Here is a 25,597-nt window from a genome sequence, read left to right as displayed (position 1 = left end):
GCACTTACACTGCCTTCAAAGAGCTATTAACCGAGATCTTTGGGCTCTCGCGGCAAGAGAGAGGGGCACAGCTGCTCCACCTGGATGGGCTAGGGGACAGATCCCATCAGCGCTCATGAACAAGATGCTGGCCCTCCTGGGAGTCCACAAATCCGGCATCATGTTCAAGCAGGCATTCTTGGAACAGCTGCTCGAGGACATCCAACTGCTGGCTGACGCAGATTTCAGCGACCCCCGGAACGTCGCAGCACAGGCAGACATTCTGTGGAAGCAGAAACAGAAGTGCTCTGCTCTCTTGGGGCTTGTCAAGAAGTCTTGCAATCAGACCAAGGCAGGCCCAGGAAAGGAGTGGCAGGGATGAGTCCAAGGAGAGATGATTTCTCTACCACCAAAGATAGGGCACCAAGGCCCATCGATGCCAGTTGCTCTGTTGGTCATGGCAGCTGGCCATCGAGGAAGCCTCCTGTATGTATGGGATCGCCTTTCCAGTGGACAATTCTTGATGGATACAGGAGCGGAGGTCAGCATGATGCCCCGACAGGTTTGGACACTAGATGCAGGCAAGCAGGCCCCACGTTGAGATGCCAACAATAGCAGCACATGGACCTACGGCACTCACAGGGCAGAGCTGCAGTTCGGAGGCGGTCATTTCTCATGGGAGTTCACACTGGCTACAGTGGAACAGCCACTCCTCGGAGCGGACTTCCTGTGGAGATGTGCAAACCTTTGCACTGAGGGGTGCCGGGCTCCCAGGGCTGTACATGGACTCCATCCACAGCTCAGACAATGAGTTCTCCAAGGTGCTGGCTGAGTTTCTGGCAATACTTTACCCTCAGTTCATGGTGGTGTTGCCCCGACATGGTGTTGGGCATCACATCCTTACCAAGGGTCCACCTCTCCATGCAAGGGCGAGATGACTTCCTCTGGAGAAGCTCCAACTGGCCAAGGAGGAGTTACGCAAGCTTGAGGAGTTGGGCATCGTTTGGCGGTTGCACAGTCCATGGACATCTCCCCTGCACATGGTACCTAAAGCATTTGGGGGCTGGAGACCATGCGGCGACTACCGTCAGCTTAACGAGTCCATCACTTCAGATTGTTACCCCGTGCTGCATATCCAGTAGTTTGCGGCAAACCTGCATGGAGCGATGATCTCCAAAGTGGACTTGTTGCGAGGTTACCACCAAATCGCGGTGCACCCTGACGACATCCCCAAGATGGCCATCATCACTCCATTTGGGCTGTTCGAGTTCCTGAGAATGCCATTCGGGCTCAAGAACATGGCACAGACCTTCCAGCAACTGATTGACACGGTGGGTGAGACCTGGATGGCACCTTTGTCTACTTAAATGATATCTTGGTGGCAAGCAGAACCAGGCAGGAACATCTACAACACCTCCGAAACCTCAACAGCCACCTACGCGAGTTCGGCCTCACTATCAACCTGGCTAAATGCCAGTTTGAGCTGAGCACAATTGACTTCCTGGGCCACAGGATTACCAAATGTGGGACCCCACCACTATCCAAAAAGGTGGAGGCCATCCTCAACTTCCTGAGGCCCAGTTCGACCAAAGGACTGCAGGAGTTAGTGGGGGTGGTCAACTTTTATCGCAGATTCATCCCCGCAGTGTCTAGAACGATGTGCCCACTCTTCACCCTGAAGGACTTGACCTGGGATGACAACTCGTGGAAGCGATGGAAGCCCTGGCTAATGCTGCACTCCTGGCTCACCCCAGGTCAGACGATCCTCACGGTCGATGCCTCAGGAACAACGATTGGTGGAGTTCTGGAGCAGCAGATGGAAGGAAGTTGGCATCCGCTAACTTTCTTCAGCAATCATCTGTCGCCCCTTGAGCTAAAGTACAGTGCTTTCGACTGTACTGGGGCTGTACTTAGTCATCTGCCACTTCTGGTATTTCCTAGAGGGAAGGGCTTTCATGGATCACAAGCCACTGACATTAGCCCTGGCCAAGATCTCTGACCCCTGGTCAGCCCACCAGCAGAGACACTTGTCTTGCGTCTCGGAGTACACCACTGACGTACGGCACATTTCGAGAAAAGACAATGTGATTACGGACGCCTTGTCGAGACAGAGCATCCACTCTCTGACTAACGGATTGGATTTTGTGGCACTGGCGGAGGCACAGCAGCAGGACGATAAGATACCTCAGTACAGGACCACCATCACAGAGCTACAGCTTCAAGACATCCCAGTTGGCACAGCTAACACTACCCTCCTGTGTGAGTTTTCGAATCCATTCATGGGCTTGCACATCTATCAATCAAGATCGTGGTCTGGTTGATGGCCAGCAAGTGCGCGTGGCATGTTGCAGATGGGCCAAGACATGCATGCAGTGCCAAACAGCCAAGGTACAGCTGCACACCAAGGTCCCCCCATGTCAAGCCAACGGAACAAAGGTTTGACCACATTCACGTGGACATAGCGGGACCCTTACCAGTCTCACAGGGTTTCCGTACTTGCTCACGGAGGTCAACCGTTTCACCCAGTGGCCAACACATCCATCAGGTCCTGCGCCAAGGCACTCGTCTCGTCCTGGTAGCAAGGTTTGGGCTACCATACCACATAACCTCCAACAGAGGCGCACAATTTACCTCCAGCCTGTGAACCGATATTGCCAACCTGTGGGGTGCTCGGCTACATAACACGACAGAATACCACCCACAGCCCTGAAGGAAGACCTCCTCACATCCTCTGCCGAGCTCATTTACGGAACTCCACTCATGGTCCCCGGGGATTTCGTCCCAACAGGAGGATACAACCACCTACCTGGACAGGCTGCGGGAAAAGGTCGGTAACCTGGCTCCGATCCCACCCTCCAGATATGGGCAAGCCAAGTTCAACATCCCTAAAGAACTCCAAGACTGAGTATATGTTTGTGAGCAGAGGGCCACATCATCCACCAGTACAGAAGCCCAATGAAGGCCACTTCCGAGTCATCCGGAATAACGGGGGCACCTTTGAACTGGATTTCGGTGGCAAACCAGAGGTCTTCACCGCAGACGAGCTCAAGACAGCACACACCGACCTGACACAACCTGTGGAGATGTCAACACCTCAACACAGAGGCAGACCACCAAAGACATTGGGGACTGCATCCAAGGATGCTATGAACTGCAGTGCCGGTTATGGGGGGGGTCATGTGGTGGCCTGCGTGGTGCATGCAGTAATAAACAGCAGCATAACACATTGTAACACGTCCCTAAACACAGCAAACCGGCACAGTTGAAAGCTGGAGCAGTATAACATCAGCATCCCTAAAATGGCCAAGCTGCCCAGCTAACGGATCAATAATAGGCTGGGGAAGAAGGGTATTCACATGCAAGAATGTTCCTGCCCACTATTGTTATTCATGCGGCTGATGTCAGCCAATTAATCAAACGGCGGGAACTCCAACTTTATAAAAGGAGCCTTTCAAGCCTGTCGGGTTCATTAACCTTCCCTTGTGGCATCAATCATAGACTGTTCCAACAACATGAAAGCTGATATATAGTTACTTTTTGCACTAGAATTACTGTGAATATTTATGATCGATCAATCTTTGAAATTAAATGAATTTACTATTATAGTTTTTTTACAAATACCTGTTTGGATGCTGCAAATAAGAATTTTGGTGCATATGTACATTGTACAATACATATGGCAACAAACTTATGTGTATCTTGTGTATAAAATTGTTTTGTGCATTGAGGCATCATGGACCTAACTACAAAACAGACATCTTCAAGGAATAGTACAAAGAAGGCCTGAGGTCTGCTTTGGCCTCATTCGAAATGAGGCTGTTGTCAGGGAGACAGTCATTCACCATTGATTGCCATGTCATGGCCCTGTTGAATAGTGTGTTTTCCCCTGGTATGCAGAGAAAACCATTTACTCTGCCTGGATATGAAAGCAATGTAGATTTAACATTCCAAAGAGGCACGGTAATTTATATTTAGGTAATGACTAGAGGAGTCTGCTTCCTGCTACCAGATAATGTAGAGGTCCTCCTTGAAAATTTGAAAGCTTCAAAGTAGTTCATATCTTTTTCTCTTGAATAAGAAAGAAACTTTTGATTGGAATCATCAATGCAGGTAGGCTTGTATCAACTTTTCCACCTAGATCAAAAGCTGTTTCCAGCAGGATGTGTGTTTGAGTGGTGGATATTGTTGAAATTGCATAACTAAGCATGATCATTCTGAACTGCATATCATGGCAGCCACTCATTTTGAACGTAGTTATGGAAATTTGCCAATTTTGGGATCATTTGAATTGCTTCAGGAGCGGACAAAGTCTAAAATATTGCTGTTTTGCAAAGGCTTCTATGTCAAGCTGTTTTCAGTGAACTCAATGTACTTGTGCACATATTCTGGGAAAATAAAAGGCAAATAAGATGAAGAATCTCAATATTAGTTTACCAATACTTTGGGGAAAGAAAATCTGCCTGTACTAGAGGACAATTAAAAAAAATAGATCTGTATCAAAGTTCTGTAAAAAATCATCTGGAAATCAAGCTCAACGGAGGGGAAAATGTTCATAGAATTTCTATTATAAAGCTAAATGCCTCTTTGGTCAACATATTCAGTGGTTTAATGTTTTTGGCAGTGGGACTTGATGCTTGTGTTTGAAATGTTTTTTTTTAAACCAAGACACTACCCATTTTTCAGGCTTTTTATTTTGGATAATATTCGACCCTCTGTGTCTCAGTTTTTCACTCATTTTGCTAAGTTTAAAAGCAGTAAAACCTGTTATCCAGAACTCAAGCAACTGGCAGAAAATATTGAGGAAAGAAAATAAAAAGAATAAATAAAAATTTTAAATTGTATATGATCTCTGAAGTAACACATAAACCTTTGGTGAAGATGGAAGCAAATATTCAGCCAGTGGAGGGCCTTGGATGTGCTTTGCTCGTAGTAGCTGTTTGAATAAAGTCAAGAGAAATACCAATGGCTTTGCCAGGATGAAAAGTTAATTGATGTCGCTCACTGTTGGGGTGACTCTCTTAAAGGTTTCCTTAACCCTGTTAACCAACAGTCTTTATTAGTATTTTATTAAGTATATTAGTAAGGGGGGGGAGTTACGTGATGGAGTAGTGGCCGGTAGGGGAACTCCAGCCCTCTCCAGAAAAGTTTAAAAAAAAATAGAGAAAAAGCAAAGGCACAAACTTAAAAACCAAAACAAAGTGAAAGTAAAAGTGTGAAGAAAATGGCAGCGAAGAAAGAAAAACCAAAAACAACGGGAAGAAAAGAAGAAGGAAAGACGTTGGAAGAAGGTGAAGGCCTTACCTGTCTGAAGAGGCCCGCCGCGGAGAGAGAGGCCCGCTCCCACAGGTCAGTGGAGGTCCCGGGCTCGGGACTACAAAAATGGCTCGCAGAGCCGAGTAAAAATGCGCAACCGCACATGAAAAAAAACACACCGACGGGAGGGGGGAACAGCTGCGGAGTCGATCTCCACAGCTGAGAGAGACACCTGCAGCACAGCAGCAGGTGCAGAACACAGACAATAACGACAACAAGAAAGAAGAGGGTAAAAAGAAAACAAGGAAACAACAGATGGTCAACCCAGAGGAAGAAGAAGAGGAAAGCAAGACAATGGATGTAGCTTTTTTTAAAGAATATATGGAATCAGTGAAAGAATGGCAATTACAAGAATTTGATGAAATAAAAAGAAGAATTAAGAATGCAGAAGAAAGAATGAATAAAATGGAAATGGCCATATCAGAATTGGCAAAAAGAGTGGAAAATATGGAAAAAACGAGAAACATTTGTAGATATGGAAGTAAAAGACTTAAAAGAGAAATTAGAAGAATCTAATAAAAAAGCTAAAGAAGCACAGGAGCTGTTAGCTCAGAAGATAGATATGATAGAAAACTATAATAGAAGAAATAATATAAAAATAGTGGGCCTTAAGGAAGATGAAGAAGGCAAGAATATGAGAGAATTTATAAAAGATTGGATCCCCAGGGTCCTGGGAAGACCAGAATTACAGGAAGAAATGGAAATAGAGAGGGCACATAGAACTTTAGCCCCGAAACCACAACCACAGCAAAAACCAAGATCCATTTTAGTAAAATTCTTAAGATATACAACAAGAGAAAATATATTGGAGAAAGCATTGAAGAAAGTAAGAGAGGACAAAAAACCACTGGAATATAAAGGTCAAAAAATTTTTTTCTATCCAGACATAAGTTTTGAACTCCTGAAGAAGAGGAAGGAGTTCAATACAGCAAAAACGATCTTATGGGAAAAAAGGATATAAATTTATGTTAAGGTACCCAGCGGTACTTAAAATAATTATTCCAGGGCAACAAAACAGACTATTCTCGGATCCAGAGGAAGCAAGGAAATTTGCAGAACAACTACAAAACAAGCAGAGAGATGAAGACATGTAATAAGAGTACATGACCACGATCTATATGTATGTGTGTAAAGGGGTATATGTGTGTGTGTATATATATAGTGTGCATACATGAATGTATCCGTATTTAGAGGAAAATATATAGAGTATAGACAAGAATTAATAAGGGAGGGAAATGGAATAGAGGGAATAAGGAGGGAATTAAAAGAGTGACCTTGGTTACATATGAAAATTGAAATCTTTTCTGGGGGGACTGGGTGGGGAGGAGTTACGGTCACTGCAAAATCAGCTGACGTTTGCGAGTGTATTCGCAAATCCAAATGGAGAGGGGAGATGTGGTTGTCCGACAAGGGATAAAGGACAACTCAGTAGGAGGAGGGGAGATTGGGGTTAAAGAAGTTTTAAATAGGAGAATAGGGAAAATGTTTGTTTTAGAAATGTTGTCTTATAAAGTGTTCAAAACAAGAAATGGATAAGAAGGAAAGGTAATGATGGAGAAACGGGAAGGGAAGATGAACAAAGTATAAAATGGCTACGCTGAACTATATGACTTTAAATATTAATGGAATACATAACCAAATTAAAAGGAAGAAACTGCTAAATTTACTGAAAAAGAAAAAATTGATATAGCATTTGTGCAAGAAACACATTTAACTGAATTGGAGCACAAGAAATTAAAGAGAGATTGGGTAGGACACGTAACAGCAGCGTCGTATAATTCAAAAGCAAGAGGAGTAGCTATATTAATTAGTAAAAATGTGCCAATTAAAATAGAAGAGGAAATAATAGATCCAGCAGGGAGATATGTAATGATAAAATTCAGATATATTCGGAGTTTTGGAATCTACTCAATGTATATTCACCTAACGAAGAAGATCAAAAGTTTATGCAATATTTTTTTTGAAGATAGCAGATACGCAAGGGAACATATTAATAGGAGGGGATTTCAACCTGAATTTGGATTCAAATATGGACAAAACTGGGAAAAAAATTAACAGAAAGAACAAAGTAACGAAATTTATAATTAAATCGATGGAAGAAATGCAACTTTTGGATATATGGAGGAAACAACACCCAAAGGAAAAGGAATATTCATATTACTCGGCTAGACATAAAACATACTCAAGAATAGACCTATTTTTGTTATCAGCTCGTATGCAAGATAGAGTAAGAAAAACAGAATATAAAGCTAGAATATTATCGGACCATTCACCCTCAATATTGACAATAAAGTTAGAGGACATCCCTCCAAGAATGTATAGATGGAGATTAAACTCCATGTTACTCAAAAGGCAGGATTTTAGAGAATTCATTGAAAGACAAATTAAAATGTATTTTGAAATAAACACGGAATCAGTGAAAGATAAGTTTATACTATGGGATGCAATGAAAGCGTTCATTAGAGGGCAAATAATAAGTTATTTAACCAAGATGAAGAAGGACTATAATCAGGAAACAGAGCAGTTGGAAAGGGAAATAGTAAATATAGAAAAAGAATTAGCAGTGAAGGAAGATACAACTAAAAGAAGAGAATTGGCAGATAAAAAATAAAATATGAAACACTATAAACATATAAGGTGGAGAAGAATATAATGAAGACAAAACAGAAATATGAGCTAGGGGAAAAAACGCACAAAATTCTAGCATGGCAGCTTGAGACAGAACAAGCTAAGAAAATGGTATTGGCATCAAGGAAAAAAGACAAACAAATCACATATAATCCAAAGGAGATCAAGGAAAACTTTAGAGAATTCTATGAACAATTATACCAAACTGAAAACGAAGGGAAAGAAGGGAAAATAGATGAATTTCTAACTAAAATTGAACTACCAAAACTACAAATAGAGGAACAAAATAAATTAACAGAACCATTTGGAATAGTAGAAATACAAGAGATAATAAAAAAATTACCAAATAATAAAACACCAGGAGAGGATGAATTCCCAATAGAATTCTATAAAACATTTAAAGATTTATTAATTGATAAGAACAGAAAATAATATAAAAGGGATAAAAATAAAAGACAAGGAATATAAAATCAGTTTATTTGTGGATGATGTTATAGTATACTTAACAGAATCAGAACTATCAATAAAAGAATTATATAAGAAATTGAAGGAATATGGAGAAGTGTCGGGTTACAAGATTAACGTAAATAAAAGTGAAGCAATGCCTATGAATAATGCGGATTTCTCAAAATTTAAGAAGGAATCACCATTCAGATGGCAAATGCAAGCAATAAGATATCTAGGTATACAAATAAATAAAAATCTCGGCCAACTATATAAACTCAATTATTATCCACTAATGAAAAAAATTACAGGACGATTTAGAGCATTGGAAAGATTTAGCACTAACACTAATAGGAAGGATAAACTGTATAAAAATGAACATTTTTCCAAGGATAGGGAAGATCTAAACCAAATATTAAATAAAATTACAGAAAACAATATACCAAAGAATCCAGAGATCTTCCTCCTAAGTAACATAAAAAACAAAGAATTTGGAATTGATTTGGAGGATGCGCAAAAAAGATTTGTTAAGATATCTCTAGCCGTAGCAAAAAAATGTATTATGTCAACCTGGAAATCGGAAGATAATTTGAAAATACAACAATGGTATATAGAAATGAATAAATGTATTCCATTAGAAAAAATAACATCTAGTTTAAGAAATAATATTGAAATATTTGAACAAATATGGGAGCCTTACATTAAACACAATAGTGAAAACCTACTGGGGACATTCACTACCTAAATTAACGAAAGGAGAAGGAAATGAAAAGAATTGACTCAGTGGAATTTCTTGTTTATTTTTATTGTATGACAACATTGTTTGACTGGTTTAATGTATCCTAGATTTTGTACTTTAAATGGACGGGAGGGGGGAGGTAGGGAGGGTGGGATGGGAGGAGTGGGGGGGGGAGAAAATGGCACTGTATATATTTGAAAAGGAAAAAGTATGTATCAGGGTTAATGTGGTTTATGGTGTGAAAAATAAAAAAATTTAAAAAAAAAAGTATATGAGTAAGGCTTTATCTTTTACTCAGACAAGGATTAATTAACTATGATATTTGTCTTTTGGACAGTTCTTTGGAGGGGAGGAACCTGCAGATGCAGCAATGATTAAATATTTTCAAAGAATGTAACTGAAAATAAAGTAAAATTCTTTACGGCTTAGATGTTCATGCAAGTGATGTTTGTTCAGTTGTAAGTACATTATAGCATTTTGTCTTACTGCAGGTGTATTGGTTAGGCATTGTAAGAGTGAGTCTCAAGCAACCAGAAAAAACAGTTAGCCAGCATCTATCAATCCCTGTAGGGGCAGAATCCCAGGGGTTTTGCTCTGGTTGGTTGGTATGTTTCAGATATACTTGCTGCATCCAGAGGAAATGTATTATTTCTGTGCTCAGATACAGGCCTGCTACTTGTGGCTAGTGGATCTTGCAGGTAAGAAAAGATAACTAGATAAATATCCAAGTTGGGTGAAATCTGACTTATAGAGCAAAGTATTTAGTTGGGACTGGATGGGGTTAGTAACTGTCAAAACAAATTTGAAGGATGGACAATAAAAATGTGTTGAAACCTAACATTTTCATACTAATGTATTTAAAGTTTGTATTCTATATTTTTTGAAAAAGTTTCAGAACTATTATGCCAGAATTAAACGTGCACTTTAAACATTTGGGTACAAGATGGATATTGTGAAGTTGAAATTACAGAAATAATCATGAAAGGTTTTTTAAAATTTTTTTAAAATTCTAATTAGGTACCGAAAGAAGAATTGACAAATGACGGTACTTTTGTTGGTGCGACCAGCGATGATTCAGATATTGTTACTCTTGAGTCATCACCTGTGGAAGATCTTCAGTCTATTAAAGAATCAACTGAGGATGAGGAAATAGAACAGACAAATGATGATGACTTGAACCTTGGATCATCCTCCAGCAGCCAGTACACCTTTTCTCCTCCAGAAACTGGTAAGAACAGGTCAATTAGATTAGAGCTTGAATTCAAGGTAACAACGGGTCTCTTCATTGACTTTAAATCTGCATTGAAGATTTTGATTGGGGTGTTGATTTCACAGTATAATATCAGCTTGTAATGTTTAGCTGTTTTCGAATATTATGACCCATGTATTAAGATTGAAAGATAATTGCTTTATTATTCTAATACAAGATGCTTGCGACTTCCATTGTTCAAAGTTTAGATTTATTATCAGTACATACATGTCATCGAGGGTGTGGTCATCGTCGGAGTGGGCAGAGTCAGAGTGGTAAGGCTTTGGCTCAACAGTCTTCGGCGAGAATAGGTAAGAGCCGAGGAATAGTCGGAGTTGAAGTCAGAAAGGGCCACCCTATTCGAGGAACAAAAAGGATTCAGCAGGTAGGCCCAGGTAAGGGCAGGTTTTTTAAGATTTCATAGATTTTGTTCATCTAGTCATAGACTGGGAATGGCAGCCAAGGCAGTGGAATGCTCCTCTTGCAAAATGTGGGTCGTCAGGGAAGCCACCAGTATCCCTGATGACTTCATCTATGAGAAGTGCATCCAGCCGAGTTAGGGAATTGGTGCTGGATGGGAGTCGGGTGAGTGACCACCTGGTTAAACCAAGTGGGCTGGTTTCAGCTGGTTGAGCTGCCAATGTCCAACACGCAAGTGGAGCCGTTGTGTCTGACAATGTGGTATGGCCTTTCGTACGGCCGCTGGAGAGGTGGCTGGTGCACCCTGTGTCAGACAAATGCGTAGTGACAGTCTGCAAAAGTGCCGTCTTGACCATGGGCTCTGGGCTGGACTGGGGCCAGTGTGCCCAGGTGCGCTCACAGTCGAGACAAGGTGGCTGCCAAGAGGTGCCCCATATTCTCAGAAGCAGCCATAAATTCATCCAGGAGGACTAGAGGAGCGCCATTAGATCAACTCAGCAAGGGATGCCTCGAGATTCTCCTTTGGGACTGTATGGATGCTGAGCAGGACCCAAGAGAGTTCGTTGGTCTAGTGAGTTGGGCCAAAAGGGTTGTCCTCGGGTGCATGTAAAACCTCTCCACCAAACTGTTGGCCTGTGGGTGGTATGCTGTGGTATGGTGGAGTTGGGTCCCCAGGGTGTTTGCTAAGGCAGTCCATAGCCTGGAAGTGAATTGGGCCCCCCTGTCAGATGTCGTGTTCAGGAACCCTAAAATGTGCCACCCAGGTATTCAGTAATGCCCGGGCACACGCCTCTAGAGATTTCAGGTAGTGACCATCTGGTCAGCCGGTCGACCATGGTCAACAGATAACGTGTATCTCTGGATATAGGTAGGGGCCTCACAATGTCTACGTGCTCATGGCTGAAATGGCGGCGTACTGGTTCGAAGGGTTGTGAAGAGGTCTTAATGTGGGTCTGGACCTTGGATCCCTGCCACTGAGTGCATGTCTTGGCCCATTGAGTGACCCCTTTACGGAGGCTGTGCTAGGCATTCCTATTGGCCACCATTTTAACTGTAGTCCTGATAAGGGGGTAAGCCAACTTGTGGACCGAATCGAAAACTCGCCTCCTCCATGCGGATGGAATGACAGGGCGCGGTTTGCCAGTCGAGGTAGCCCAGAGCAGTGTATGGTTACCTGGGGCGATCTGGATGCCCTCTAGTTGAAAGCCGGTAAGTGCTGTCTGGTACGCCAGTATGTCAGGGTCTGCCTTCTGCACATTTGCCAGCGCCGCATATTCGATACCCGGGATGGGGTCATGCACCACCAGGACAGCCGGACAGGATAGGGCATCGGCTACCACATTGGACTTGACAGCTATGTGTTCAATATCTGTTGAAAATTCAGATATATAGGACAGGTGCCACTGATGCCTGGTTGTCCACGGGTCTGAAACCTTGCTGAAAACAAAGGTGGGTGGCTTGTGGTATGTGCAGATTTTGAACTTCCTGCCCTCCAGGAAGTAACGGAAATGCCGAATTGCCAGGTAGAACACTAACAGCTCCCTATCAAAGGCTCTGATGCCCTGAGGTGTTTACTGATGAAGGCCAGTGGCTGCCACTGTCCATTAACCAGTTGCTCAAGTACCCACCCGACCACTGTGCTGGAGGCATCTACCCATGAGGGCGGCTGTCCTCGGCCGCACAAGGTTGGTGGCTTTGGCTAGGGCATCTTTAGTTGCTTTTAAAGCCTTGGTCGCCTCCTGTGCCCATTGAAGTCCTGATACACGTGGGTACAAATTACGTGGATAAGATGAAGGAGGTGATCCTGAAGAGGGACTACCGTGAGCTCGGAAGGAGGTTAAGAAGCAGGACCTCCAGGATTGTAATCTTGGGGCTGCTACCTGTGCTGTGCGTGGGTGGGGGCAAAAATAATAAAATCAGGAGGTTAAATGTGTGGCTGGAGGAATGGTGCAGAGTGCAGGGATTCAGGTTCATTGACCATTGGGATCTCTTCTGGGGAAGACAAGACCTCTACAGGAGGGATGGTTTACACCTGAATGCAACGGGGGCCAATATACTGGCAGTTAGGTTTAATAATGCTGTCGGATTTGATTTAAACTAATTTGGCAGGGGGAAGGGAACTGGACTGATAGGGAAGCAGATAGGAGAGTGAATATAGGGGTGGTTCCGTTAGACGTTGAAACAATAAGGAAAAAGGGAACTAAAAGTGATAGGAGAGTAGGGGCAAGTGCATCAAGAACAAAGGTGGAGGGAGAAAGGAGATATGGTATCAAGATATTGTGTATGAATGCATGGAGTGTAAGGAATAAAATGGATGAGCTTGAGGCGCAAATGGCAATGGGAGGTTATGACATTGTCAGAGTAACGGAGATATGGCTGCAGGAAGGGCAGGATTGGGAAATAAATGTTCCCGGGTACACGTCCAATAGAAAAGACAGAAAGTTAGGAAGAGGAGGTGGGGTAGCTCTGTTGGTAAGAAATGAAATTCAGGCATTTGAAAGGAAAGACTTTGAAACAGGTGGGGTAGAGTCTGTTTGGATAGAATTAAGAAATTGTAAAGGCATGAGGACCATAATGGGGGTCATTTACAGGCCTCCGAAAAGTAGCTCAGATATCGGTAGAAGTATAAATCAGGAATTAAGAGTGGCATGTCAAAGTGGTAGAAATACGGTAGTTATGGGGGACTTCAACATGAAGGTGGACTGGGATAATCAGATGGGGACAGGAACACAAGAGAGTGAGTTTATTGAATGTCTACGAGATACTTTCTTGGAGTAGCTAGTGGAGGAACCTACCAGGGGGAAGTCGATTCTGGACTTGGTGCTGTGCAGCGACGCAGAGTTAATAAGTGACCTCTATGTAGGGGAGCCATTAGGGAATAGTGACCATGTTATTATGGTTACTTTTGAGCTGCAATTAGAAAGGGAAAAAGAAAGAAGTCGGAAGCATCTGTACTGCAGTTAAATAAAGGGGATTATGCAGCTATGAGGGAGGAGCTAGCCAAAATAAAATGGAAAGATACACTAGCTGGGAGGACAACTGGGGAAAAATGGCAGGTATTTTTGGACATTTTTCACAGGATTCAGGACAAATTTATTCCAAAGTGGAGGAAAGGCTCTAGGAGATGCAAATGGCAGCCGTGGCTAACTAATGAAATCAAGTGCAATATCAAATCCAAAGGGAGTAAGTATAAGATAGCGAAGCGGAGTGGGAAGTTAGAGGATTGGGAAACCTTCAAAGAGCATCAGAGGGTAACTAAGAAAGTCATAAGAAAGGGGAAAATGAAGTACGAGAGGAAATTAGCAAATAATATAATGGAGGATAGCAAAAGCTTTTTTAAATATGTGAAGAGGAAGAAATTGGTTCGATAGATATTGGAATCTATCATAAAAGGAGTAATAGCAGAACACAGGCAGAAATAATAGTATAAGGGCTAGTCAGCATGGATTCCTTAAGGGTAAGTCATGCTTGACTAACCTTCTTGAATTTTTCGAGGATGTAACAAAGAGGGTGGACTTGGGAGAGCCAGTGGATGTGGTGTATTTGGACTTCCAGAAGGCCTTTGATAAGGTACCGCACGGGAGACTAGTGGGCAAGATCAGGGAGCATGGTATTGGAGGTAAGGTGCTGACATGGATAGGAAATTGGTTAAGAAATAGGAAACAAAGGGTTGGAGTAAGCGGGTCTTTTTCAGGATGGCAGGATGTGATGAGTGGAGTGCCGCAGGGATCGGTATTGGGTCCTCAGTTGTTTGTAATTTATGTAAATGATTTGGATGAGGGGATTATTAATAACATGAGCAAATTTGCAGATGACACTAAACTGGGTGGCGGTGTGGGGTGTGAGGAGGATGTCAGGAAAATGCAGAGGGACTTGGACAGGTTGGGGGAGTGGGCTGCTGAATGGAAGATGACGTTCAATGTGAGCAAATGTGAGGTTATCCATTTTGGGGGCAATAATAGAAAAGCTGAGTATTATTTAAATGGAGACAAGCTAGGGAGTGGGGAGGTGCAAATGGATCTGGGTGTACTTGTTCACCGGTCACTGAAGGCTAACATGCAGGTTCAGAAAGCTGTGAAGAAGGCAAATGGCATGTTGGCTTTCATAAAGAGGGGATTGGAGTATAGGAACAGAGACGCCCTTCTGCAGTTGTACAGGGCCCTGGTGAGACCCCACCTGGAGTATTGCGTCCAGTTCTGGTCTCCAATTTTGAGGAAGGACATACTAGCTATAGAGGGTGTGCAGCGCAGATTTACAAGGTTAGTTCCGGAGATGGCGGGGTTTACATATGCTGAAAGGCTAGAAAAAGTGGACTTGTATCCAATGGAGTTTAGAAGGATGAGGGGGGACATAATTGAGGTATATAAAATTATCAGGGGGATAGACAGGGTGAAGTCGGATTACTTGTTCCCAATGATGGGGGAGACGAGGACTAGAGGGCATAGTTTAAGAATACAGGGTAGGCCCTTTAGGACGGAGATGAGAAAACATTTTTTTACCCAGAGAAGTGTGAATCTGTGGAATACTCTGCCACAGAGGGTGGTAGAGGCAGATTCGCTGATTATGTTCAAAAGAGAGTTAGATAAGACTCTAGTGGGCAAAGGAGTTAAGGGTTATGGAGATAAGGCTGGAAAGGGGTTGTGATCAGCCATGATCTGTAAAATGGCGGTGCTGGCTCGATGGGCTAAAGGGCCAACTCCAGCTCCTATTGTCTATTGTCTTATCATGAGGGGGAATAAAGGGCTCACGATTCAGGCTGCAGCAGGTATAATGCGAATGATAAAAATTGACCATCCCTGTGAACTCTTGCTTTTACTGCGACCTATGGGAGTGGCTCTCTCATCCTGTGTACCACTTGCTCGATCGCCGAGTTTGATGGCCGTTTCCTGTGTCAGCCTGCGGAGTGGGCCACTACATGCATGTGTAATCACAGTTAGCATAGAAACTCTCTCATCCCACGAGTAAAAACAAAACCTTTCATTAATGGTATCGCTTCAAGCAGGACCACAAGCTATAACCCACGCGGTAACGGCCAGGTCAAGAGGGAGAATCCCACCATATGGAGAGCGGTTACACTGGCTCTCCGGTCTAAAGGTCTCCCCACCTCTCACTGGCAGGAGGTTCTCACTAGTGCCTTACACTCCATCCGCTCCCTCCTATGTACTGCAACAAATGCCACCCCCCACAAAAGGATGTTCCTTTTCCTGAGGAAATCCGAATCAGGAACCACTGTACCGGCATGGCTCACCGTCCCTGGCCCCGTCCTTTTGCGACGCCACGTCCAGCACTCAAAGAACGACCCCTTGGTCGACCGAGTGACTCTACTCCACGCAAACCCACATTACGCCTACGTTGAGTTCTCAGATGGGCGGGAGGACACTGTTTCGGTGCGGGACCTAGCTCAGGACACGGTAGACCCAGCAAACCCCCCAACCCAACCTTCCCCAACTCTTTATTCCCCAGGCCCTGTGCCGCAACAGAAGGACCAACAGCACCCCAACGACCTGGGCCACCCTGCCGACAACACGACTGGGGAATTGAGCGACGGAGCAGTCGCACCCGATGAGCCCTCTGGCGACACCACTCCAGTGACCCCAATCCCGGCACCACGGCGGTCACGCCGGATGGTCAGACCCCCTGACCGCTACAGTCCTCGACCTACCCCTTCCTTTATTCTCTCCCTCGTTTTTGTTTTTTTTTCCCAGGGTCAGTTCTCCAAGAAGGGGTGAGTGATAGTACAGATCTATCACCAATGTACATAGTGTATATAGTTACTGTATCTAGACTGTGCTTACAGCGATTGGCTGAGAGCTAAGCCACACCTATTGTCTGGGCCTTAAAGGGTTGTGTCCCTAGCCAGGTCAGATCATTCCGGACTGGTCGGCCACTTGTGAAGAGCTCCTGTCTTTTGCTAATAAAAGCCTTGGTTTGGATCAACAAGTCTTTGATTCTTTCAATGAGCTCTACATTATAAAGCTTAGTTTCCCACCTCAGTATTCTGACCATCTATTCTAACAGGGAAGTTGAAACTGCCTGTTATTGTGCTGGACAAGAACATTTGTATTATCTCTTATTTATGAAGCTTTCCAATACTCCTGTTTAAACCAAAATGCTGTAGTTGATTTTCTTCACTTGAAACATAAACCATACATATCTTTAAGTGGATGTGAAAGGATGCAGGCTGCAGCAGTTTTGTGAGGTCCCAGATGGAGTGATTAGCTGAGAGAGCATCTGGTGGGCAGTCTGGTTTTTCCAAGTAGCATGGTCAGTCTAAACCAGTTGGCTTTATTTCCCCAGGATGACTAATAATGATTCATGAGAGCAATGTTTGTATTTTTAACTTGTCCCACTGCAGCTAAGCAAAGCCAGTAATAACAGACATTGGTCACATGTTTTCCACTTCCATCTCCTCTCAGGATGAACAGTCAGTGCAAAATCTATCCTCAATGACTGTTGAGTGTTAAGCTTATTATCAAACTACTTATTACCACCTGACATTATTAATCCCTCTTTATCCTTCCTCTGGACTCTTGTAAGTGATTTGGATTGCCCAGGACACTGCAGGTTCCAAACACAATTTCCAGCTTATTGCAACCACTGTTCTTGTGCTCCATCATGCAATATTCCTGCCTCATCCACCTGTCATCCCCATCTCAATGCTCCTTCATCCACTGAATTAATTTCAAGTTCTTGTCTTTGTTTAGAAATAATTTTGATCCATTTGCAAAATCATTGATGTGCTGTGTCTCCTGCTACTTTTTTGACCATTTTCACCAATTTGTTTATTGAGCTTGTTGTGTTGTGCCTTGGTATAGTTTGCCTTTCAATGTTGGGAATGCAGGGCATTGACAGCATTTTACTGTAATTTAGTCCAACCCCAACACCCACTCTGAGGACAAAATAAACCACTGTGACATTGCCAAATAGTTTTTCCCTGTGTAAATTTGCAATGAGATGTGTAGAGTATATATTGTTTCTTGTGAAGTATCTCGTACAAGGAGAAAAATAAGGGACATTTTTTCGTTTATTCAAGCATTGAAAGGGAAACTGAGAGATGCTAAATGCTTGTGATAAATTAATTGAGCTACTTTCTGCGTGGAACTTTGTGTGTTTTTATACTAAGGACATCTCGCATCACCGTGATTTTTTTTGTCCCTCGCATCACCGCGCATTTTAGGACTACCTGAACTGTTTCTACTGAGCGATGAATACGTGAGGAATGCGAGGTGACCAGGAAGTCCGATGAGCAATTGAAAACCGCGGGTGAAAAATGGCGACTTCCGGTGTTTCCACTGCGAGGTCGTCCCTCGCATCACCCCGCATCGACCACCTCAAAAGTAGGATACCGGAGCACCTTGAATCGCCACACGTCGGCCACAACCGGATGTGTTTACAGTGCGGCCAGATTCGAGGTGTCACTATGCATCACCGTGTTTCACCTCGCATCACCGCGCTTTCCCGGCTCAGTAGAAACACCCCCATTGGTGGATACAGTGCAATTCTCCCACTCGCTGCAAAATACTTTATTCTTTCAAAGGCAAGTCATTGTTACCATTGCAATGGTGTGCCATCTGTTTTTAATATCCAGTGTTCTCGACAATGATGGGCTTTCATAAAACATTAAAGTCTGTAGGCACTGTGGTTGAAGTAAAAACACAAATGCTGGAGAAACGATGAAGGGCTCAAGCCTGAAACGTTGGTTATGTATCTTTGCTACACTGTTTGAACTGCTGAGTTTCTCCAGCATTTGTGTTTTCAGATGGACTTCTGTAAGTTCTTTGCTTCAGAATAGAGTTGGTCAATAGCAATGTGATCCTAACTGTTGAATAGAATCTTAACTGATCTTTCTTGGAGAGTGTTCGGTTTCAAAATGCAATAGATGTGCTGGAGTGGACTCCTTCATTTTTGGATACCCTTTTGTATTGTTTCACCAACTTTTGTAATTCATAATCATGGATGTACGATTTTGAACATATTGTGCAGGATGTGCATAATCTTTATCATGGATTTCCTCTTTCAGTATCTGCACTGGAAGGAAGCAGAGATGAATCAAGCAGTGACGAAACCAGTGGTAAATCCAGCCCTACTCACCGAAAACGGCGCATTCGGAAAAGAACTCTCTCGTCTTCTGAACCAGAGGAGAAGCCAGGGGAGGATGTGGGTGATGGGGAGCAGCAACAACATCGGTTCAATACCACTCTAAATAAATGCATTTTACTTGCACTGGTTATTGCTCTCAGCATGGGATTTGGGCACTTCTATGGTAAGTTCAACTTGTCACCTTGTCTCTATGTAGTTCATAGTCGATACCTAAAACTGGTTCACAAAAGAGAAATTGGGAAGAGAAATTTTGAGAAAGCTTTTGAAAGTCAAGAGTGGAGGAGCATTGGAGAAAGGTTTAGGACAAACTCTTGAATACTTCTGCATAATCTGTGGAAGAGAGGATGGTATATGGTTCTGTAACTTTGGATGGGTGCATTCCTGTCATTCCAGTTCATGAATCCTCTAGTAATGCAAATTTTTGTAGTTCTGCATTCTGTTTGCTTACATCCTTTACCTGTCAATTGAGGAAGCATGTAAACTTTATATTTAAAAAGTTACATTAGTTCAGGAAGGAATTAGGACAGCGTTGTAAAGATGTATGTGGAGTGTGCACTTCATGCTGAGTTAGGATGAAGGAGATTTATTGACCAGAGGACTGTACTGTATTTGGCTACATTTGTTGTTGAAGGTGGATGAGATAAATGTATTTATGAAATTGTGAATAGAATTCACTTCAATTAAATATTTATTTTGATAGTTTTCAACAATATACAAGTTGGATGACAAACTTGTGTCCAACAGATTTTTTGTCAGACAAACACAAAAGCTGCAGATGCAGGAATCTTGAGCAGACGAAGAATTGGTGGAGGCAGGTGTAATAGGATCTTTTGAGAGACTATTAGATAGTTAGAACAATGGAGGGTTAAACAGTAGAGAAATTCTAGGCAGTTGTTAGGGGAGGTTATTAGGTTGGCACAACACTGTGGGCTGAAGTACTGGCATTCCTGGGTGGTCATGGTCAGTCAATGGTTCGGCTCTGAACCCTTTATCACTATTTGTTATACTGCACTTTGTTCCTGGTTTTCTGGAGCTGTCTTTAGCATATCTTTTGCTGAAGGGTAAAATGAAAGGGTTTTTTTTAATTACGAAGGTGAATAGTATGATCACTGTTGCAGAGCAGATCTTTAAAACAAAGTACAATCACTCAGCCTTGACACTAAATGGTGAATTGTGCTGCAGAAGGAATGATTGTTGTTTGTTTTTGAGAGCTGGGGGAGCTGAGCTTGCATATTTTCCAGAATGTTTTTTAACATGATGCATTTACTTTGAAGGCGTTCTATCTTGTGGCTTATAGTTAGTTTCTGTGTACTTTCAGGTGAATTTGAAGCTAAGGAAGACAGTGAGTACAGCAGTCAAAGCCATTAGAATTGTTTGGAAATATTTTATCAAATTTACATGCAGTGGTAACTAAAGATGAAGAACCTTGCTTGACACTACAAACCAGAAGTGCAGAGCTGCTGGAGCTCACTGGGGTGCCGCTCCAGCACCTCCTTGTCGCCATTTTTGGTGAGCTCCAGCACCTTAAAAAAAAAATTGGCACTGCACCCCTGCTGCAAACTTTATTGCTATAACTGCTCTCAGATTAAAATCTCAAATTAAAATGTCCAGATTTTAAATGCATGCTTTAAAGGAAAATTTTTAATTTGTTGCTAATGGAAAAAGCCCAGTTCTTGCTGTTTAAATGCATGCATTGCAGACATGTGCAACTTCTGGAGTTGTACAAAGTGGGAACCTTGTCCTCCACAAGGCTGGCTCTGACAATCCAACTTTCTCCTCTTTTCGGATGTTGTAAGAAAGCAGACTCCTGTGGAAAATCTCAGGATTGAACCCAGATCATGGGAGCTGTGAGGTAGCAGGTCCCAGTAGACTCACCATTGTGCTGCATTTACTTTTTTGTTAGAACGTAGAAATCTACAGCATAGAGCAGGCCCTGCCAACCTAATAACTTCCTCTAACAACTGCCTAGAATTTCTCTACTGTTTAACCCTCCGTTGTTCTCTCATAACTATCTAATAGTCTCTTAAAAGATCCTATTATACCTGCCTCTCCCACTGTCGCTAGCAGCACATTCTGGTCACCCACCACTCTGTGGAAAAACATACCTCTTACATTCCCACTATACTTACCATAAAATAACACCCCCTCGTGTTGGCCATTTCAGCAGTGGGGAAAAGCTTCTGGCCATCCATCTCATCATCTTGTACACCTCTGTCAGGTCACCCCTTATCCTCTGTCGCTCCAAGGAGAAAAGACCAAGTTCACTCAATTTGTCTTCATAAGGCATGGGCTCCAATCCAGGCAGCGTCCTTGGAAATCTCCTCTCTACATCTTTCATATAGTGATGACCAGAGCTGAATACAATATTCCAAGTGGCCTAACTAAGGTCTTGTACAGCTGCAATATTACCTCCCGTCTTTTGACTTAAACCCTTGGTTAATGAAGGACAATATACCATGTGCCTTCTTCATAACATTATCAACCTGTGCAGCAGCTTTGAGTGTCCTGGAGATGTGGACAATAAGATTTCTCAGTTCATCCACACTGTTCATAGTTCTCCCATTAAAATTGTATTCTGCCTTCAAATGTTACGTACTGAAATGAACCACTTCACACTTTTCTGGGTTAAACTCCATCTGTCACTTCTCATCCCAGCCTCTTCTGTAACCTCTGACCACCCTTCAGATTTTACATAACACCACTGACTTGTGTGTCCTCCGCAAACTTACAAACCCACCCTTCTACTTCCTCCTTCAATTCATTACAGAACACCACTTGTGTCACTGACCTCCATGCAGAATACAAACCATCTACAATTACCCTTCTCTGGGCAAGCCAATCTGTATCAAAAAGCAAGGCCTCCTTGGATTCCATGTCTCCTTACTTTCTGAAAAGGTTTGCATGGGAAGCCTTATCAAATAACCATATAACCATTTACAGCACAGAACAGGCCAGTTCGGCCCTACTAGTCCATGCCGTAACAAATCCCCACCCTCCTAGTCCCACTGACCAGCACCCAGTCCATACTCCTCCAGTCCTCTCCTATCCATGTAACTATCCAGTCTTTCCTTAAATGTAACCAATGATCCTGCCTCGACCACGTCTGTCGGAAGCTCATTCCACATCCCTACCACCCTTTGCATAAAGAAATTTCCCCTCATGTTCCCCTTATAATTTTCCCCCTTCAATCTTAAACCATGCCCTCTAGTTTGAATCTCCCCCACTCTTAATTGAAAAAGCCTATCCACGTTTACTCTCTGTCCCTTTTAAAATTTTAAACATCTCTATCAAGTCCCCTCTCAATCTTCTACGCTCCAGAGAAAAAAGCTCCAGTCTGCTCAAACCTTGAAATCCTGTCAACATTCTCGTAAACCTTCTCTATTTTGTTTCTATTTTTCCTATAATTTGGTGACCAAAACTGTACACAGTACTCCAAATTTGGCCTCACCAATGCCTTGTACAATTTCATCATAACCTCCCTACTCTTGAATTCAATACTCCGATTTATGAAAGCCAACATTCTAAATGCCTTCTTCACCACACCATCTACCTGAGTATCAGCCTTGAGGGTACTATTTACCATCACTCCTAAATCCCGTTGTTGCTCTGCACATCTCAATAGCCTACCATTTAATGCATATGACCTATTTAGATTTGCCTTTCCAAAATGTAACACCTCACACTTATCTGTATGCCTTAGCAAAATCCATATATACTCCATCCACCGCTCTATCTTCATCAATGTGCATTGTTACATCCTCAAAGAATTCATTTAGGCTCAAGAAACATGACCTTCCCCTAATGAAGGCCTGCTGATTATCCCTGGTCAGATTATGCCTCACTAAAGGCTAGTAAATCTTGTCTCTCAGAATCTTCTCCAACAGCTTGCCCTCCACTGAAGTAAGACCCACTGGTGTATAATTTCCTGGGTTATCTCCACTCCCTTTCTTGAACGGGGAACAACATTTGCAAACTTCCATTCCTCTGGTACTTCTCCTGTCCCAAGTGATGATGTGAGGATTATTGTCAGTGACTCAGCAATCTCCTCCCTTGCTTCCCACAGTAGCCTTGGGTAAATCTTGTCTGAGAGCAGGTGACTTCTCCAACTTTTCAAAAGCTCCAATGTTAACATGCTCAAGCACTTCAGTCTGCTGTAAATAATCCTCACAATTGCCAAGGTCCTATTCTTTGGTGAATACTGAAGCAAAGCATTCGTTAAGGACCAACACTACCTCTGAATCCATGCACACATTTCCACTATCACCCCTTAATGGATCCTATCTACACACAACTTATCCTCTTGTTTTTCACATACCTATAATTGGAGAATGCTTTGGGGTTTTTCTTAATCTTTCTCACCAAGGCCTCATGGCCCCTTCTTTATCAAGTTCTTTTCTGGCAATCTTGTAATTCTTTAGAGGTCTGAGTTGCTATCTTCTTAAACTTCTTGTACATTTTTCTTAACTAGATTGTATACATCCCTTGTACACCATGGTTCTTTCACCTTACTATCCTTTCTGTGCTTCAATGGAATTTTCTTGTGCTGCAGAGCGCTATACAATTGTTCTATGAACATCTGCCACATTTCTACATGAGATATGACCAGTCAGTCAGAACGGAACTCAGATGTATGCTAGGGAATATTTGTATCTCAATTTGTGCTCCAAAGCACCTGCCTAAAATTTCCCCCTCCCCCAATTAAACATTTTCCCAAATTGTGTATTCTTGTCCTTCTCCAGCACTGTGGTAAAGTAGAGGACATTATGATCAGTATCAGAACAAGTCATGAAATTCATGTTTTGCAAATGTTTGTCCACTGAGAGATCTGAACCCAACCTGGTTAATTTTGCAAAGCCAGGTTGGAAATAGTCACTACTGTAGTTGGTCTATCTACATATCATGTTGGGAAAACTTCCTGAACACATCTAACAAATTCTCCTCAATCCAAATCATTCAATCTAAGATGGTGCCGATTAGTAATAGAAAAGTTAAAATCCCCTTTCACTACAACCTTGGTTTTTTTGTTTGTTTTTTTTTTGCACCTTTCTCGAATCTGCCTCCCAGTCTACTCAATGTCTCTGTTACTATTGGGGAGTCTATAATATAAGCTCACTAGAGTTATTGCCCCCTTCTGTTCCTAACTTCCATCTACACTGTCTCAGTAGACAATCCCTCCACTACATGCCCCCCCCCCCCACTTCCTGCATCATGATAGCATCCCTGATCAGAAATGCCTCTCCCCACGTCTTTTACTTCCCTCCCTTTCCTTTTTTCAACATTCAGCAGTCCTTCCTGCCCCTGAGACAGCCAAGTCTCTGTAATGGCCACTGTCATTGTTCCATGTTTTGCCCCAAGGTCATCTGCTCTATTCCTAATACTCTTTCAACCCATCCAACTTACTGCATTTATGTTCTGCCTGTCCTTCCTCCCAGTTTCACTACATGTAGCGTCTACCATTTCCCCAGCTGTTCCATTATCTGACCTATCACTCTGATCCCATTCCTCTCCTTAACTAGTTTAAACCCTCCCCTACAAACCTGCCCACCAGGATATCGGTCCCTCTCCAGTTAAGGTTCTTTTTGTACAGAGGAGATCTCAATAGGCAACAAACATGAACCCCTGCACCAACTCCTTAGCCACTCATTCATCTACCTGTTGCAGCCTCACTACCATGTAATCCAGAGATTAGCTTCCTGCCCAACTCCCTATATTCACCTTTCATGAATTCTTCCCTTTTCCTCTCAACGTTATTGGTTTTCCGGTCACTCACGCTCCCTCTCAAGAATCCAACAGATTTGCTCAGAGACATCTAAGCCTGCCATCTGGGAGGCAACAGAACATCTGAGAGTCTCAATCCCGTCCACAGAATCTCCTGTCTATTGTTGCTCTCCTCCTCTCTCCCCTTCCACTTCTGAAACACCGAGCCAGACTCTGTTCTGAAGACCTGGCCGCTGTGACTTGTTCCTAGTAGGATATTTCCCACTTGTTTTTAAGGAGAATAGACACAGGGGTACCCTTCTCTAACTGCCTATTTCCTTTCCCTCTCCTTACAGTCACCCTCCTACCTGCTTCTTTGTCCTAGGTATGATTGCTTCCCTATACTGTTGTCTATCACCCACCTCTGTCTCCTGAATGATCTGGAATTCATCCAGCTCCAGTTCTTGAATTCTGCGGAGCTGCAGCTGGGTCCACCTTTCACAGATGCAGTCATCAGGGACGTGTGCTGTCCCAGGTTTCCCACAACCTGCAAGAGGAGCAGGTTATCACTGCCCTGGTTGCCATTCCCACTGCTCTGACTGTACAATAAGAACTGACCTTGCCTTTTCCCTCAAGGGACCAATGTCACCTGCACCACTTCCTTAACCTCTGCTCACCGAAGCCTCACAGTTCCACTCTTGCACTGGCCGCTCCCACAATGTTCTTAGATTTCATCTTGTATATTTATGGAGAGCATTCAATGTGCCAAAAGCGTTTTGCTTGCCCCTATTTTTGTGGTATCTTGGTGAGTGTGACATTTTTTTAATGCACCCTCTATGAATAAAAACATCAGTGTTCCTGATAGCAACAGGAATGGGTGTGATTGGGTCTACATTCTATCTCTTCAAAGCACCAGGTGTTTCTTCACATGTACTGAGTAGTTCATTATTGTTTTTATAAATGGTGCTTACAACGGTTTTCCATTTAAGCTAGTGTTAATGCATGCAGTAGTTAAGATGTATTTCTCT

At 43.0% G+C, this 25,597-nt stretch overlaps 1 protein-coding gene across 6 annotated transcripts in view; it reads left to right on the top strand.

The window, feature by feature from the left end:
* The window catches only part of ccpg1 (cell cycle progression 1), an 85,027-nt gene that overhangs the window by 26,549 nt on the left and 32,881 nt on the right, over positions 1 to 25,597 (top strand). For 3 of the 6 annotated variants that reach the window (XM_069910631.1, XM_069910634.1, XM_069910630.1), the window contains exons 6-8: positions 10,121 to 10,331; positions 18,793 to 19,035; positions 20,191 to 20,214. In XM_069910631.1, coding sequence (XP_069766732.1) covers positions 10,121 to 10,331; positions 18,793 to 19,035; positions 20,191 to 20,214 — 478 coding nt within the window. The remainder of the gene's footprint in view (positions 1 to 10,120; positions 10,332 to 18,792; positions 19,036 to 20,190; positions 20,215 to 25,597) is intronic. The other 3 variants (XM_069910635.1, XM_069910633.1, XM_069910632.1) reach the window with 1 other exon arrangement.

Source organism: Narcine bancroftii, chromosome 14 (assembly GCF_036971445.1).
Source record: "Narcine bancroftii isolate sNarBan1 chromosome 14, sNarBan1.hap1, whole genome shotgun sequence".
NCBI lineage: Eukaryota > Metazoa > Chordata > Chondrichthyes > Torpediniformes > Narcinidae > Narcine > Narcine bancroftii.
This window is presented reverse-complemented; position numbering and strand designations above follow the sequence as displayed.